General features: G+C 50.0%; 1 protein-coding gene across 3 annotated transcripts in view; it reads left to right on the forward strand.

The window, feature by feature from the left end:
* The window catches only part of SH3BP1 (SH3 domain binding protein 1), a 281096-nt gene that overhangs the window by 240544 nt on the left and 25326 nt on the right, over positions 1-15226 (forward strand). For all 3 annotated transcript variants that reach the window (XM_069653046.1, XM_069653044.1, XM_069653045.1), the window contains exon 15: positions 2957-3054. In XM_069653046.1, the coding sequence (XP_069509147.1) occupies positions 2957-3054 (98 nt within the window). The remainder of the gene's footprint in view (positions 1-2956; positions 3055-15226) is intronic.

The raw sequence follows: 15226 nt of genomic DNA on the forward strand, positions 1-15226 counted from the left end.
TGTAGGAGAATTCTGGTTTTCCGTCAAGTGGTATGGCTTTATTAGAGTTCTGAGGGAGGTGAAATGGGAGTTTTTCACTGGACAGCAGTCCTCGTCCCCAGGGGGAGTCTCTCCTTGTGAGGTCCCGCTTGCGGCCACCCCTTGGGGGAACGTTGCATAGTGGACTCACCTGCCTAGCCTCACACAAAAGGCTCCCCCCTGGGGAGAAGTGACTGAATCCCGCAATTCGTCACACTCCACATTGGGTTACAGCAAGTCTCCAAACAGAACCAGGGGCCAGTGAAATGATAATATGAATCTCTGCCTCCACAGTGGCTTAAAGCAAGACTCCACACAGGATCACGGGCCCAGTGAAATAACACATATCTCTACCTCTACAATGGGTGAAGTCAAGACTCCACAGAGGAGCACAGGGGACAGTGCAGTACATGGGGTAATAGAATAAATAACAATAAGTATAAGTACGGCCAGCAGGTGGCAAGTGCAAAGGTAAGTGCAAATATCGGGTGTCAAGTGCTGGGAGTGGGACTGTACGGATACAGAAAACAGTCCACAAGTGTGGGGGTTGCCAGAAAGGCAGTGCAGGTGTGTGTGACTGGTGGGGAGGGACCTGGGCCTGAGATCAGAGGGTGGCCAGGTAACCAGTACAGTTCCAGTTTCAGCCAGGAGGTCAGTAGGGGAGAGGAGGAGAAAAAGCAGAAGCAAAGAGAAAGGCTTTGAGGTGCTTCTGGAACCAGAGATGCTTCTCCTCAAGTTTAAGGGAGACATGGAGGCTGTTGCAGAGGGAAGCCCCAGCCGAAGAAAGACTCGTTGCTTGGAGAAGTGACTGACACTGAGGGAGTTGGAGGCAGATGAGTGAGGAGCTCGAAAAGGAAGATATTTAGGAAGAAACAGTTGAAGGTATTGAGGCCCCAGGCCCCAGAAGGCCTTGTGGACAATGCAGAGGGTTTTGAACATAATCCTTGCAGCCACTGGGAGCCAGTGCAGAGATTTCAGTCCTGGGGAGATACGATCCTTGGGCTTGAGGCCAAGGACAAGTCTCACAGTCCTGTTCTGGATGAGTTGCAGAGTGCTGAGTGTAGAAACAGGCAGATTTAGAGAGAGGCTGCTGCAATAGTCCAGCCTAGAGAGAACCAGAGCTCTGGAGACCGTGAGCTTCTGGGGAAGGAGAGGAAAGGAAGAATACCTCTAAGGAGGTGCAGCTGGTAGTGTGACTTCTTAGAGACGTCAGAGATGTGAGGAGAGAAGGAGTGTGGAGTCGAAGGTGACCCCAAGGTTTTTAGCCTCACAGGAGGTAGCAGGAAAAGGGGCAAGAGAGGCCAGCCAGAGAGTGAACGAAATGGAGGGAGTGGGTGTGTCGATGAGGAGAATCTCTGTGTTACTGGCATTAAGGCAGAGATCATTGGTGGCACACCACTCCTAGATAGCAGAAAGACAGTCAGAGCTGAGAGAGGAACAAGAGGTGGCTGAGTGTAGCCTGAAAATGAGCTGAGCGTCATCCACATAGCACTGGAAGTTGGGGCAGAGCGCGGCAATGCGGTGGGCAAGAAGTCCCAGGTACTGGTTGAACAGCCAGTGAGAGAGGTTAGACCCCTGGGGAACACCACAGGTAGAGATATAGATAGAGGAGAGGAAGGACGCAAGTTGAACCTGGGAGGGTCGGTCAGAAAGGAAAGAAGTCTGCCATGCCAGGGTCTGACCGGTGATCCCCAGGTTATCACTGAGACGGTTGAGCAGGATGGCATGTTTGACTGTGTCAATGGCAGAGGAGAGATCAAGTAAGATGAGGACACAGGGGGTGTTGGACTCAAGGTTGGAGAGCAGGTCTTCACGGATGTTCAGAAGAGCAGTTTCCTCGCTTCTGGCAGCTCTGAAGCCAGACTGAAGATCATGGAGACAACCAACAAATTCAATGTGATGGCTCACACAAAGAGCCTCATTACATGTATGCCATTCCAGTGCTGGTAATTTCGTTTACTGATACATTTCTGGACCAGCATTCTCTGAATTTGGTGGTGGGGTGCCCGGAATTACCTCCAGCTCGGAACTGGAGGCAATTCCGGCACCCCACCATCCAAAACTGCCAGTATTACCAGTGCCGATAATACCGGAAACTCCACCCATGGAGTACTCTGGGACTCCATGGAATGGGGAGTAACTGCCCCTATGGGCACTTGGAATCTGCCTTTAATTCCGGCAGTCCAATGGCTGGTAACAGTATTACTGTTTGGTGGTATCCCACCAGATTTACTGGCAAAATTATAATCATAATTGTTCGCTTATAACACTAACTTCTAAGCGTGAGACCACCAAACGTTTACTGAGGCCCAAAGTGTGGGCACTCATGCACAAACACAGGCACACACACACATTATAGCACTCAGGAGACCGTGCCAAAGAAAGCAAGGTGGCTCACTGTCCTCTATGTGTCATGCTTTGTAGGCGCTCATCCTGGAGGATCTGATACAGCCCCGTTGCTGGTGCATGACCTGGTATATTTGTGCACAGAGAGTGAAGCTGGAGAGCCCCTAAAGGCTTCTGTAGACTGTACCCTGCAAACAGCACTGTGTCGAGGGCCAGTCTAATGGGTGTTGAGCTAGATGATGGGTGGTGAGGCACTGGCCCCATTCAAGAGCCCCCATTGCATAAACAGTACATTTATTCTGATCTGAATCCTGAACTGCAGCACCACCTGCTATTTTGCTGGGCTCATAATTCTGCCACCACTGCAGCTTAATTTTGCTGGGCTCATAATTCTGCCACCTCAATATAAAACTGGAACCCCCCCCCCCATCACGCCTCCCCACTCCCCCCACCCTCAGCTGCAGCAATGTGACAGACCTAAGACCTTGACGGGGCCCCACAGCTATGACCTACAGCATGACTTCTATTCCAGCGCCGTAACTTCCGCACACTTCCGGTTACTTCTGAACCTAACGCATTCTCTCTGCCACAGGGAATCTTCAGAGTTGGACATGGCTTCTGTCTCTTCAATCCTGGTGGTGGGGGTCGTGGAGGGTCTCATTCAGTGCTCTGATGAACTCTTCCCTGGAGGTATGTATACAATAAAAAAGGTAATAAGGTAATACAAAAAGAAAGTAAGCACATGCATGTACAACTACCTTTGAACCTTTCACCAAGATATGCTAAAAGGGTATGGTTTAATGTTGCAAAAATATCACGTTACAGACCAGTGGAACCGAAATGTGATGTAAAACGACATGCAGGCCTAGATTGTTCAAAAGCTGGAGTGGGGCACATGCACATGCTCCAGAGATCCGGACAATTCTACATGCACCCCCCACAGCGGTGCAAGTGTTGCTGCAGCTACAGCTGGCTCAGGTTTCTTGCACAGAAGAGGCTTTGCATACATGTCTAAATCCTATGAAAACATGGGCAGTACACACACATTTGACTTGATACTCACTGGCATCATGGCTTTCAGAATCAAATGAGACCAAATGCCCTCATAACTGACAGGATAGTTCACTTAGACTAAATCTCTGGAGGGCATAGCAGGTTCTGCACCCTACTAGGATTATGTATTTATTTTCTTGATTTATTTTTCCTTTATAAGGCAACAAACGCCAGCACAGTCACTTTCTAGTGCCTCCAGAGCAAAGGGAAGGGGAAAGAAGTGGAAGGCCAGCCCTTCACAGGCTTTGGAAGCATTCAGATCGGTTAAGGGCTAGGGACGAGGGTATCAGGTAATAATGTCCCTATACATAATGTCCCCATACATACTGTTGCAGTGAAAAGCCATTGGCGACATTATATTTGTGACATTATGTATGGTGACGGGTTGAGGGGATGTCCCCTGCTCTCCTTGTAAAAATAAAAAATAAATCAGGGGTTGTGGGGGTGTCCCCCGCATGTTCAATGTAATAACGTCTCTGCAAAAAACTACAACATTTTTGTCAGGAGACATTTTTGCGGGGACATTATTACATGGAACTGGGACAAGGCATAGGAAAACAGCCAAACACATTGAAAGCGCATGGAAAGAGGATGCAGGATAAGTGTAAAACCAACAAGAAGGCCACATAGCGCAATGCAAGAAGAAAGCCATGCACATATACAAACTACCCAAGAACAGTGATGAAGCGCTTATGGTTAACAGGAGTGCCCCTCTTCCATAGGCAGATCAAATCACTTCGCTTTAATTCAGACCCTTGATAGGTAGAACGGATTAGTTCAAAATGAATCCATATGCCAGGAATGGGGTTCAGCATTGAAGGCAAATGCTTCACTGAAGAGAAAGGTTTTGAGGTTTTTGATGGTACTAGGGAGATCACACCAAAGGGAGGAACCTGCTACTTCCAGAGTCCTGCCACTCAGCTTGTATTTTTGGGGCAGCAGTCACTGTCATCAAGGACCTGGATGGTAGGTGTATCTCTGTACCTTGGGTTTAAGGTAAACTGGATCTTTATTCCAGTAAGCTCGCTGTATGAAGCGGGGGAATGTAATACTGAAGCGTGGTCTAACTGGGAGCCAATGCAAGGAGTCAAGAGCTGGTGAGATAGGGTCACAGGGTTTTAGGCCAAGGGTCGGTCTGTTGGCCTTACTCTGGATGATCTCGCAACTAGTGAATAAGTCTGATGGGGAGAGGCAGCAAACGGCTATTTCAGTAGGCAAGACATTGCAGGACCAAAGCAGGCCAGACATGAAGTTTATGAGATGTACTCAGGAGGGGGAGGACCTGCCTAACGATGTGAAGCTGGAAACGCAACTTCTTTGTGAGATCCTGGATAAGAGGGACAAAAGTAGGGAACTTATCAAAATCAACTCACAGGTTCTTTGATGAGGTCAAAAGGGCCCAGAGTGTCTCCAGGAGATGGAGCAAGCACCGGGAAGAGAAGGAGCATTGCTTATACCAAAGCAGATCATCTCTATCTTCATGGCATAGATGATTATCCATCATCCAGTCCTGGATCTGGCGCAGAAAGTCTGAAATCTACTAATGGTCCTCAGGTGGTCCATGAAGCCTGAAGACAATTTATATGTCACCTGCATAAGTCCGAAAGATAGTAGAATGTGGTATGATGATTTTGGCAAGAGGCATCAGATGGGCAGTAAAGAGCCAAGGGGAAAAGATAGAACCCTGAGAGACTAGCCAAAGCAGTGTGATGGTACCAGAGAGAAAAGGATGTGATCTTACCTACATTTCTCTGTTAGGGAGAAATTATGAAATAAAGACAAGGTTTATAGGAGTGGCATGGTTGACATTGCCAAAGGCCACTGAGAGATCCAAAAGGGAGAGGATGGATGGAGTACTGGAATCCAGTAGCCAAACGATTTAACCTCTGATATAGAGCAAGATGGCTACCATCCACATGGCTGATCTGAAGCCAGATTGATGGTTGTGCAGAAGGGTGTGTGTCTGTCTGTGCTCCTCTAGTTTCTGGGTGGCCAGTTTTTCAATGACCTAAACGAGTGTTGGTGATACGGATGCCATTGTCGGGGACGTTGGGATTGTTGCTCTATATTTGTGTTATTTTTTTGTTCCCATCCATGTATCCATAATAAGCCACCAACAACCTCATGCTCAACCACACTCGCTTACCACATGCTGACCCAACCATTCCAAGACGGACAACTAAAGAAAGCTCTCACCCTCAGCATAAATGCTACAAAACTCCACAGCTCTACAATCAACTTTCAAACTCACTAACTGACCATAGCACCATGACACGTCAATCACCGGAGGCCTCCCACCTGGAAACAAAATGCCTCTGGCATGCAAACCAGTACCCACCTGGAAAACACATCTGCACAGACGTTAGTTGCTCCTGGTTCTACATGTACCAACAGCTAAGAACAACTCCTTGTCAATTCCCTCCCCTCTACTAGCCAATCCCTCTCCCACCTTTCCTTTTAGATTCACAAGAGGGCCAGGATACCATGACAACGGCACTTGATCGTGTTATGAATCCCAATAACATAACATCATTGTTGGCTTTCTTGAGTAGGGGCGAGATGTGTGTTTTCTTTGGAGACTATGGGAAAACATCAGTTTCAAGGGAACTCTAGACCAATACAGTTCAAGCTAGGGCCAGGTCAGGGCCATTGTTTTTAATGGTTTATCAGGGCAGGATGAATAAATAAGTTCAGCTGGGCTCAGTGATAATAGCACCCTTTCAAACCTAATGATACATACGACTGGTACTCATTTTCTAATAAGAAGCAGAAGTTTGAATTCCTAGAGCTATTCAGTTTTTGGAATAATCAGTTAATTCTTTTTGATTGTGGTCGATCTAGCATTGCAGACCTTGGAAAAAACGAATATTTAGCTTTGGTATCTTTTCAAATCACTGTCAAATATATTTGAAGAGAAGAGAGCAGTTGTGGTGTCTGACAGCCCTATAGCATATTCAGAGAAGTTGTCGTGTCTGGCAGCCATATAGCATACTCAGAGCAGTCGTGGTGTCTGGCAGCCCTATAGCATACTCCGAGCAGTTGCGGTGTCCGGTAGCCCTATAGCATACTCAGAGCAGTTGTGGCATCTTACAGCCCTATAGCATATTCTGAGCAGTTGTGGTGTCTCGCAGCCCTATAGCATACTCTGAGCAGTTGTGGTGTCTCGCAGCCCTATAGCATACTCTGAGCAGTTGTGGTGTCTCGCAGCCCTATAGCATACTCAGAGCAGTTGTGGTGTCTGTCAGCCCTATAGCATACTCAGAGCAGTTGTGGCGTCTTACAGCCCTATAGCATACTCTGAGCAGTTGTGGTGTCTCGCAGCCCTATAGCATACTCAGAGCAGTTGTGGTTTCTGGCAGCCCTATAGCATACTCAGAGCAGTTGTGGTGTCTGGCAGCCCTATAGCACACTCAGAGCAGTTGTGGTTTCTGGCAGCCCTATAGCATACTCAGAGCAGTTGTGGTGTCTGGCAGCCCTATAGCATACTCAGAGCAGTTGTGGCATCTTACAGCCCTATAGCATACTCAGAGCAGTTGTGGTGTCTGTCAGCCCTATAGCATACTCTGAGCAGCTGTGGTGACTGGCAGCCCTATAGCATACTCAGAGCAGTTGTGGCGTCTTACAGCCCTATAGCATACTCTGAGCAGTTGTGGTGTCTGGCAGCCCTATAGCATACTCAGAGCAGTTGTGGTGACTGGCAACCCTATGGCATACTCCGAGCAGTTGCGGTGTCCGGTAGCCCTATAGCATACTTAGAGCAGTTGTGGTGTCTGTCAGCCCTATAGCATACTCTGAGCAGTTGTGGTGTCTCGCAGCCCTATAGCATACTCAGAGCAGTTGTGGTTTCTGGCAGCCCTATAGCATACTCAGAGCAGTTGTGGTGTCTGGCAGCCCTATGGCATACTCAGAGCAGTTGTGGTTTCTGGCAGCCCTATAGCATACTCAGAGTGGTTGTGGTGTCTGTCAGCCCTATAGCATACTCAGAGCAGTTGTGGTTTCTGGCAGCCATATAGCATACTCAGAGCAGTTGTGGTGTCTGGCAGCCCTATGGCATACTCAGAGCAGTTGTGGTTTCTGGCAGCCCTATAGCATACTCAGAGTGGTTGTGGTGTCTGTCAGCCCTATAGCATACTCAGAGCAGTTGTGGTGACTGGCAGCCCTATAGCATATACAGAGCAGTTGTGGCATCTTACAGCCCTATAGCATACTCTGAGCAGTTGTGGTTTCTCGCAGCCCTATAGCATACTGAGAGCAGTTGTGGTGATGGCAGCCCTATGGCATACTCCGAGCAGTTGCGGTGTCCGGTAGCCCTATAGCATACTCAGAGCAGTTGTGGTGTCTGTCAGCCCTATAGCATACTCAGAGCAGTTGTGGCGTCTTACAGCCCTATAGCATACTCTGAGCAGTTGTGGTGTCTCGCAGCCCTATAGCATACTTAGAGCAATTGTGGTTCCTGCCAGCCCTATAGCATACTCAGAGCAGTTGTGGTGTCTGGCAGCCCTATAGCATACTCAGAGCAGTTGTGGTTTCTGGCAGCCCTATAGCATACTCAGAGCAGTTGTGGTGTCTGTCAGCCCTATAGCATACTCAGAGCAGTTGTGGTTTCTGGCAGCCCTATGGCATACTCAGAGCAGTTGTGGTTTCTGGCAGCCCTATAGCATACTCAGAGTGGTTGTGGTGTCTGTCAGCCCTATAGCATACTCAGAGCAGTTGTGGTTTCTGGCAGCCCTATAGCATACTCAGAGCAGTTGTGGTGACTGGCAGCCCTATAGCATATACAGAGCAGTTGTGGCATCTTACAGCCCTATAGCATACTCAGAGCAGTTGTGGTGTCTGGCAGCCCTATGGCATACTCAGAGCAGTTGTGGTTTCTGGCAGCCCTATAGCATACTCAGAGTGGTTGTGGTGTCTGTCAGCCCTATAGCATACTCAGAGCAGTTGTGGTTTCTGGCAGCCATATAGCATACTCAGAGCAGTTGTGGTGTCTGGCAGCCCTATGGCATACTCAGAGCAGTTGTGGTTTCTGGCAGCCCTATAGCATACTCAGAGTGGTTGTGGTGTCTGTCAGCCCTATAGCATACTCAGAGCAGTTGTGGTGACTGGCAGCCCTATAGCATATACAGAGCAGTTGTGGCATCTTACAGCCCTATAGCATACTCTGAGCAGTTGTGGTGTCTCGCAGCCCTATAGCATACTGAGAGCAGTTGTGGTGATGGCAGCCCTATGGCATACTCCGAGCAGTTGCGGTGTCCGGTAGCCCTATAGCATACTCAGAGCAGTTGTGGTGTCTGTCAGCCCTATAGCATACTCAGAGCAGTTGTGGCGTCTTACAGCCCTATAGCATACTCTGAGCAGTTGTGGTGTCTCGCAGCCCTATAGCATACTTAGAGCAATTGTGGTTCCTGCCAGCCCTATAGCATACTCAGAGCAGTTGTGGTGTCTGGCAGCCCTATAGCATACTCAGAGCAGTTGTGGTTTCTGGCAGCCCTATAGCATACTCAGAGCAGTTGTGGTGTCTGTCAGCCCTATAGCATACTCAGAGCAGTTGTGGTTTCTGGCAGCCCTATGGCATACTCAGAGCAGTTGTGGTTTCTGGCAGCCCTATAGCATACTCAGAGTGGTTGTGGTGTCTGTCAGCCCTATAGCATACTCAGAGCAGTTGTGGTTTCTGGCAGCCCTATAGCATACTCAGAGCAGTTGTGGTGACTGGCAGCCCTATAGCATATACAGAGCAGTTGTGGCATCTTACAGCCCTATAGCATACTCTGAGCAGTTGTGGTGTCTCACAGCCCTATAGCATACTCAGAGCAGTTGTGGTGTCTGGCAGCCCTATAGCATACTGAGAGCAGTTGTGGTGACTGGCAGCCCTATGGCATACTCCGAGCAGTTGCGGTGTCCGGTAGCCCTATAGCATACTCAGAGCAGTTGTGGTGTCTGTCAGCCCTATAGCATACTCAGAGCAGTTGTGGCGTCTTACAGCCCTATAGCATACTCTGAGCAGTTGTGGTGTCTCGCAGCCCTATAGCATACTTAGAGCAATTGTGGTTCCTGCCAGCCCTATAGCATACTCAGAGCAGTTGTGGTGTCTGGCAGCCCTATAGCATACTCAGAGCAGTTGTGGTTTCTGGCAGCCCTATAGCATACTCAGAGCAGTTGTGGTGTCTGTCAGCCCTATAGCATACTCAGAGCAGTTGTGGTTTCTGGCAGCCCTATAGCATACTCAGAGCAGTTGTGGTGTCTGTCAGCCCTATAGCATACTCAGAGCAGTTGTGGTGTCTGTCAGCCCTATAGCATACTCAGAGCAGTTGTGGTGTCTGTCAGCCCTATAGCATACTCAGAGCAGTTGTGGTGACTGGCAGCCCTATAGCATACTCAGAGCAGTTGTGGCATCTTACAGCCCTATAGCATACTCAGAGAAGTTGTGGTGTCTGGCAGCCCTATAGCATACTCAGAGCAGTTGTGGTGTCTCTCAGCCCTATAGCATACTCAGAGCAGTTGTGGTTTCTGGCAGCCCTATAGCATACTCAGAGCAGTTGTGGTGTCTGTCAGCCCTATAGCATACTCAGAGCAGTTGTGGTTTCTGGCAGCCTTATAGCATACTCAGAGCAGTTGTGGTGACTGGCAGCCCTATAGCATATACAGAGCAGTTGTGGCATCTTACAGCCCTATAGCATACTCTGAGCAGTTGTGGTGTCTCGCAGCCCTATAGCATACTCAGAGCAGTTGTGGTGTCTGGCAGCCCTATAGCATACTCAGAGCAGTTGTGGTGACTGGCAGCCCTATGGCATACTCCGAGCAGTTGCGGTGTCCGGTAGCCCTATAGCATACTCAGAGCAGTTGTGGTGTCTGTCAGCCCTATAGCATACTCAGAGCAGTTGTGGCGTCTTACAGCCCTATAGCATACTCTGAGCAGTTGTGGTGTCTCGCAGCCCTATAGCATACTTAGAGCAATTGTGGTTCCTGCCAGCCCTATAGCATACTCAGAGCAGTTGTGGTGCCTGGCAGCCCTATAGCATACTCAGAGCAGTTGTGGTTTCTGGCAGCTCTATAGCATACTCAGAGCAGTTGTGGTGTCTGTCAGCCCTATAGCATACTCAGAGCAGTTGTGGTGACTGGCAGCCCTATAGCATACTCAGAGCAGTTGTGGCATCTTACAGCCCTATAGCATACTCTGAGCAGTTGTGGTGTCTTGCAGCCCTATAGCATACTCAGAGCAGTTGTGGTTTCTGGCAGCCCTATAGCATACTCAGAGCAGTTGTGGTGGTGGCAGCCCTATAGCATACTCAGTGCAGTTATGGTGTCTGGCAGCCCTATAGCATACTCAGAGCAGTTGCAGTGTCCAGTAGCCCTATAGCATACTCAGGGCAGTTGTGGTGTCTTACAGCCCTATAGCATACTCAGAGCAGTTTTGGTGTCTGGCAGCCATATAGCATACTGAGAGCAGTTGTGGTGTCTGGTAGCCCTATAGCATACTCAGAGCAGTTGTGGTTTCTGGCAGCCCTATAGCATACTCAGAGGAGCAGTTGTGGTGTCTGGCAGCCCTATATCATACGCAGAGCAGTTGTGGTTTCTGGCAACCCTATGGCATACTCAGAGCAGTTATGGTATCTGGCAGCCTTTAGCATACTCAAAGCAGTTATGGTGTCTGGTAGCCCTATGTATTTTGGAGCGTTAGTCTTGTCCCTGTTACTGTATTTGGGGCAATTTCTGGATATCTTTCTATTGCTTTTTCAATGTAAGTAAATTCTCTGCAGTACAACTCAGCAAAATATATATTTTTTCACTGTTTTTCAATAAAAGTGCATGTATTTGTGGGCGTGGCTCGGAGCCGCCGTGATCATCATGGCTTCCTAGGAGTTCCGGTATGGCCCAATGCGGAGCAATCATTTCCGCCGATTCCAGACCCCGTTAAGAGTCGCTGGTGAAGTATTACTTGGGGGGAAGACCCACTGCAGCGATCGCCCGAGGGAGTACCCGCTCGGTTGCAGACGTACCATGTTTCGATCCACTTTCCGAGCGAGACCCACTCAGTGAGAAAATGGCGGCCGCGACTCAGCTTTTGAAAGAGCAGCCATGAGGGGGAAGGGCAGGCGTGTTGAAGCAGCCAAGCCCGCCAAATGAAGCTGGCTCCCTCGCCCGCACTGTCCTAATTGATCCAGCCACCCAGCACCTTACCGCGCTCTCCGGAGACCTGTATGTCAGCGGCTCGCATGGGTGACAGAGCCCAGAGGAATAGCGGAGAGGGTCCGCAGCACACGGTGCTACATTGCAGGACGGCAACCGTGGCCCCGGAACCTCACGCTCCCTTTCACCTACCTTGGATCCATCAGCGGCTCCTCCGACGGCGCAGTCCTGCGTGCTGACATCCGCGGCGCCTCTCGGGTCCGCAGGCTGGGGCTCGGAGACTGGCTTTGGCTCGCCACCGGGAGCATGATCGGGGTGTCGTGCGGCCGCTCGGAGCCTCACTACGCATCACCAACGATTGAAGAGGAATCCCATCGGACGGAGGGACGGCTCTGCGCCCTAGCGGCTCCCCATATTGCGCCCACAAAGTCCAGCCGCATCCGGCGCTGGGAGCGGGAGTCACGGCCTGGGGCAAAGTTCTGATATCGCAACCCAGCAGCCGGGGGGAACCGGTCCACCCCCGATGGGCTCCGGCCATCTATCAACTCAGCCCAGTGGGTCCCGGCTGGCAGGCTATCTGCGACCCCGGCTCTCCTATGCGTATGAGCTGAGTCTCAAGGGACAAACAAGAAGATCAGCATCTAAAGACACTGTGCCCCAGACCATTCAAGGTGAGGAGCTGGGGACACGGGGGCGGGGGCCTACCTGAGTTCTCCATGGCTCCCGTTCCCTCCTGCTAAATCCTGCCCTCGATCCCATCCTCGGTGAGCTCCTCGGGGTCACTGTCCTGGGGCCCCGATCTTCCGCCTCCACCGAACTGCCCTGATACCACTGGCCCGCACCCATCAAGGGCTCCTTGAGTCCCCACACGCTCAGCAAATAGCCCTACAAGCGACCTGCCCATTTACAACCACTTCCCCGTCTAAGTCCCTGCGGGGGAGGCTGATGCTCGTAGGGGTGTGATCCCGGCTTTACCCCCTGTGCTCCCCACCTAAGAGTAGGTGCTGCAAATTCTTTGAAACAAGGGCAGCCGTAGGTTTTGGGGAGAAGCAAGATGTCAAAAAGTGGAAAGGCGGCCAAACAAATGGACATTGCTGCCCTCATGGCCAGCTCATCTGGTGATAAATCAAAAGAGGGGGGTCCGCCGGAGGACTCCAGCAATAACTCCATCTCCAACACACCTGTGGTAGCTAACAACCCACCACAAATGGTTACAAAGGCAGATCTCCAAGATCTATTGTCGGCACTAACCAAGGAAATCCAGAAAAGCACAGAGGTAGGGAAAAAAAAATCAACTCCCTGGACAAGAGAGTAGTGGAGGTGGAACGCAGTACTGCCGAACTTGAATCCGAGGTCTGCGACCAAAGATTCAAAGATGAGCAAGACAGGGACAGAATCGCAGCCCTGTAGGTGAGATGCGACCTCCTGGAAGCAAAGCAGGAGGATGCAGAATATCGGTCCCGAAGGAATAATATCCGCCTGCAGGGGATCCCGGCCTCCATCCCAGATGCAGACCTCAAAAGTTATGTCTCGGAGCTGCTTAAGTTCATAATCACCCTGGAACTCGATAGGGTGCACAGAACAACTCCCAGGCAGGCATCTACACTCCCCCCGGACGTCCTGGTGAGAGTTCACTTTTTCAAAATCAAAGAGGAAATCATGCGTGAGGCGATGCAAATGCGTCAGATCACCTTCCAGGGGTCTGTTATCTCGCTCTACCAGGACTAAGCGAACTCCACGCTCCAAAAACGCAAAGCCATGCTACCATTCACGGAGTGCGGCGCGACAGGAAGAACCCATACCACTGGGGGTTCCCGACCTCGGTCAGATTTACGTGGGAAGAGGCCCAGAAGCAAATCCATTAATTGAAAGAGGCGATTAAATTCATGGGCGTCAGGGGCACAGACGAGGAGTTGGAGCCCGATGGAACAAACCAGGCCCCTCCCAGAAAGTCTGTGGAGGGAACCTGGTCAAAAGCCGGCAGACAGAGCAGACTCCGTGGTCCCCCCAAGAAAGACCCCAAACCAGGCTGATCAACCAGCATCAGAACCGAGGATCCCGAGCTCCCGAGTCTTAGACAATTACCCTCCCCAATTCATAGAACCAAAAAATGGAGGGAAACATCCAAGGGGCAAAGAGCAGAGACCCTCAAGGCATGGAGGACCCTTAACATAAAGTTGAACATGTCTTTTCTAACAGTGCAGGGGCAACGTTCGAGCTCCAACAGTCTTTATTTCGGCGGCCCAGTTGGCCGATATCTAGCGCATTGGTGCCACCAGTTTTCCCAGTGGCAGCAGGATGACGTTTGTCCTGCTATTCGGGGAGGGGGGGTGTGGGGAATGGGTTTTGGAAAACAGAGTTCTAAGCCCGGAGCGCTGGTTCGCCCAATTTCCGGCCTTTCGATCGAAACCACAACATGCTACAACAACGGTATGGTCTAAACTATACCAACGCAGTGACCTTGTACCTCTAGTCCAAACACAGCTCCCGATGGGGGACACAAGGCGAAGCATAGCCAGCGCAAGAGGAAAAGGTGATGGCTGACACAAGCGAGGTAGTATTCCTCTCATGGAATGTCCAAGGCCTGAACTCTCCAAGAAAGCGCAGATTAGTGGAACATAGACTAGGGCAATTATCCGGGGACATTGTTCTCCTCCAAGAAACTCACTTGCTGCACGAAGATGAAGTCCGGGTGAGATTTAAAAGGTACAAAAGAGCTTATTTTGCCACTTCTGGAAAGAAGAAAAGAGGGGTGGCAATTCTGCTAAGTGACAGAGTCCCGTTATCAAGAATCACAATAAGAAGAGATCCGGAAGGTCGCTTCATCCTTCTAAAGGGCCTATTCGAGGAGCTCCCCATCACTATCGCTTCATCTATGGTCCCAATACGGGCCAAGCCAACTTTATCTCGGACTTAATCCCGACCATTCTGGCCTTCCGTGAAGGGCACCTGTTTATGGGCGGGGACTTCAACTCTATGCCAAATCCTCAGCTGGACAAGACTCTGACCCCCACAAACGCAGACTATGTGCAAGCGCTGGCCCTAGCCAAACTTCTCAGAGAAACCGAATCTGTCAACACCTGGAGGCTATTCAATGGATCCTCAAGAGACTACACTCATTACTCCTGCTTACATAAAGGATTCTCAAGGATAGACCTCATACTAATCTCTGGGGTCCTGTTCCCATGTTTAAACAAGGCAGAAATTCACACTTGCATGATATCTGACCACGCCCCAGTGTCTGCAAACCTAGTCATATCGGGCCAAAAGCACCCCGTGCAGAGTCACTGGAAACTGAATGACTCTTTACTATTAGACGAATGCATCAGCGCGGAAGTGGAGGAAACAATATCCAATTACTTTAAGGAAAACACAACAAATAATTCCCCCATCAACATCATTTGGGATGCGATGAAAGCAGTCGTCAGAAGGTCTCTAATTAGCGCTGGGGCGGAGCAGAGAAGAGTCTCGAACATTGCAGCATCTAAACTGGAGGAAAAGGTAAACCAACTAGAGTTCGAACTGAAATCACGCAGCTCCAGAAAAACAGAAAGAGCACTGAGTAAGGCCAAAATAGCACTGGAAATGCACTGCGCCGACCGCACTGCCAAATCATTAGACTTCACAAGGTAGTTCTACTATAGCAAAGGGAATAAGGCTAATAAAATGTTAGCGCAAAAGCTGA

The sequence above is a fragment of the Ambystoma mexicanum genome, chromosome 3q (genome assembly GCF_040938575.1).
Source record: "Ambystoma mexicanum isolate Mex_15411 chromosome 3q, UKY_AmexF1_1, whole genome shotgun sequence".
NCBI classification, from domain to species: Eukaryota; Metazoa; Chordata; class Amphibia; order Caudata; family Ambystomatidae; genus Ambystoma; species Ambystoma mexicanum.